Below are 1,776 nucleotides of genomic sequence, written 5' to 3' on the forward strand. Positions count from 1 at the left end.
AGGAAACTTCAGTTTTCTTATATTTAGTTGTGTATCTAACGGATAGCACGTGTTTCTCTACAGGAAACTTCAGTTTTCTTATATTTAGTTGTGTATCTAACGGATAGCACGTGTTTCTCTACAGGAAACTTCAGTTTTCTTATATTTAGTTGTGTATCTAACGGATAGCACGTGTTTCTCTACAGGAAACTTCAGTTTTCTTATATTTAGTTGTGTATCTAACGGATAGCACGTGTTTCTCTACAGGAAACTTCAGTTTTCTTATATTTAGTTGTGTATCTAACGGATAGCACGTGTTTCTCTACAGGAAACTTCAGTTTTCTTAACATCACATTCACTCTAAGAAGACAGAATGGTTATCATCTGATCCAGACCTACCTCCCAACCTTCATGATCGTCATGATTTCTTGGGTTTCTTTCTGGTTGAACGTGGACGCTGTCCCCGCTAGGGTGACCCTGGGAGTGACCACTCTTCTCACACTGACCACCGTGGCTGCAGGAGTGCGGACCCAACTGCCCCCGGTGTCGTACGTCAAGGCCATTGATGTGTGGATCGGCGCATGCTCAGTAATGGTCTTTGGTGCCTTGTTAGAGTTCACGCTGGTCAACTACCTTTCTCGTAGTAAATATCGTCCAGAAAACATCTTGAAACCAGTCCTAGTGTTTAACGTTATAGTAAGCAGGTTTCCGTTTTCTTATTCTCCGGTGTTGTGTCTGGTTTTTAATGTACAGTAGAATTTTACTTGAAAACGTTTGTACCCTTTTGACTGTGAAATATATCATTTTATGTACGTATTTCTTACTGTGAGATGCCTTCCAGTGGATTTCAATACCCCTGGCGGGCACAGCACATATTAAGCAGTTTTATTATTAATAACAAACTCTATAAAATAACATGTAACATTTTGTATGAATAATCTTTACCGCCAAACATTTATTATATTTCGCTACTGTCATTAGTAAGCAGACAACAATGCTGATAATATTATTGTTTTTTTTAGTATATTTGTTTGGTAAATTGAAGCCAGTATTGAACAAGGCATCCGATACTTCACGCTGTCATAAGTAATATATTAGCCCCTCAGTGGCACAGCGGTAAGTCTGCAGGCTTATAACAGTAGATACTCACATTGTGTAGCCTTGTGCTTAACTACAAACAAACAAACGAACGAATAGATTAATATCGTCTATTTAAATATATCAAGATATACCCCGATAAAATAACGGATATCCTGTTGTTCAGTAAACTGGATAGGAGTATGCACGTGCTTTATACGTTACTTATTTCAATATTATATATATACATCTTATATTTTTTAGAAATCACAATCTGGTCAACGCAACATGAACGCCCGAGACAGAGCTTCCAAAGAAAGAGCAAGAAATATGAAGATGGCGTGTTTTGTGGATCGTGTTTGTCGTTTGTCATTTCCTTTAGTATTTTTTATTTTCAACGCCATCTACTGGCCGTACTATCTCTTCGCAGAAGATGCTCAGTAAAGCTGCGCAACTTCTTGAAAGAGGATTTCTATCGAGACAGCTTAAACAAGCAGCTTTTATCACCTGACATTCATTCCAGGCTGCTTCAGTTGTTCTTCGTCTTTCCACACTTTTGGAGCTTTTACTGTTGTGCTAATAGTAACAAAAAATATTATATTTGAATTTTATGTTAGTATGTTAAGAAGCTTAATTTTTTTTTTTTTTTTACAAATTTAACAAAAAATAAATTAATAAAAAATTATTCTAGATCATCTTTGCCCTATTTAAATATTTAAA

The 1,776-nt window shown here is 36.3% G+C and overlaps 2 protein-coding genes across 2 annotated transcripts in view; both read left to right on the top strand.

The window, feature by feature from the left end:
- LOC106474530 (glycine receptor subunit alpha-2-like) overlaps positions 1–377 on the top strand; it is a 30,435-nt gene extending 30,058 nt beyond the window's left edge. Inside the window, exon 6 of the mRNA XM_022402853.1 lies at positions 308–377. Within this exon, the coding sequence (XP_022258561.1) occupies positions 308–309 (2 nt within the window). The 3' untranslated portion in view covers positions 310–377. The remainder of the gene's footprint in view (positions 1–307) is intronic.
- LOC111089784 (glutamate-gated chloride channel-like) lies at positions 361–1,692 on the top strand. The gene is made up of 2 exons (XM_022402854.1): positions 361–675; positions 1,321–1,692. Exons 1-2 carry the CDS (start codon positions 391–393, stop codon positions 1,498–1,500), a joined length of 465 nt encoding a protein of 154 aa, XP_022258562.1. The 5' UTR covers positions 361–390; the 3' UTR covers positions 1,501–1,692.
- The last annotated feature ends 84 nt before the right edge of the window (positions 1,693–1,776 follow it).

This window comes from Limulus polyphemus, unplaced genomic scaffold, assembly GCF_000517525.1.
Source record: "Limulus polyphemus unplaced genomic scaffold, Limulus_polyphemus-2.1.2 Scaffold7328, whole genome shotgun sequence".
Lineage (NCBI taxonomy): Eukaryota > Metazoa > Arthropoda > Merostomata > Xiphosura > Limulidae > Limulus > Limulus polyphemus.

Excerpts from the sequence above, each read along its gene's own strand:
- LOC111089784 (XM_022402854.1), top strand. The coding sequence starts at position 391 with ATGATCGTCATGATTTCTTGGGTTTCTTTCTGGTTGAACGTGGACGCT. Across the intron at positions 676-1,320 it reads TCCTAGTGTTTAACGTTATA|AAATCACAATCTGGTCAACG; the intron begins GTAAGCAGGTTT and ends TATATTTTTTAG.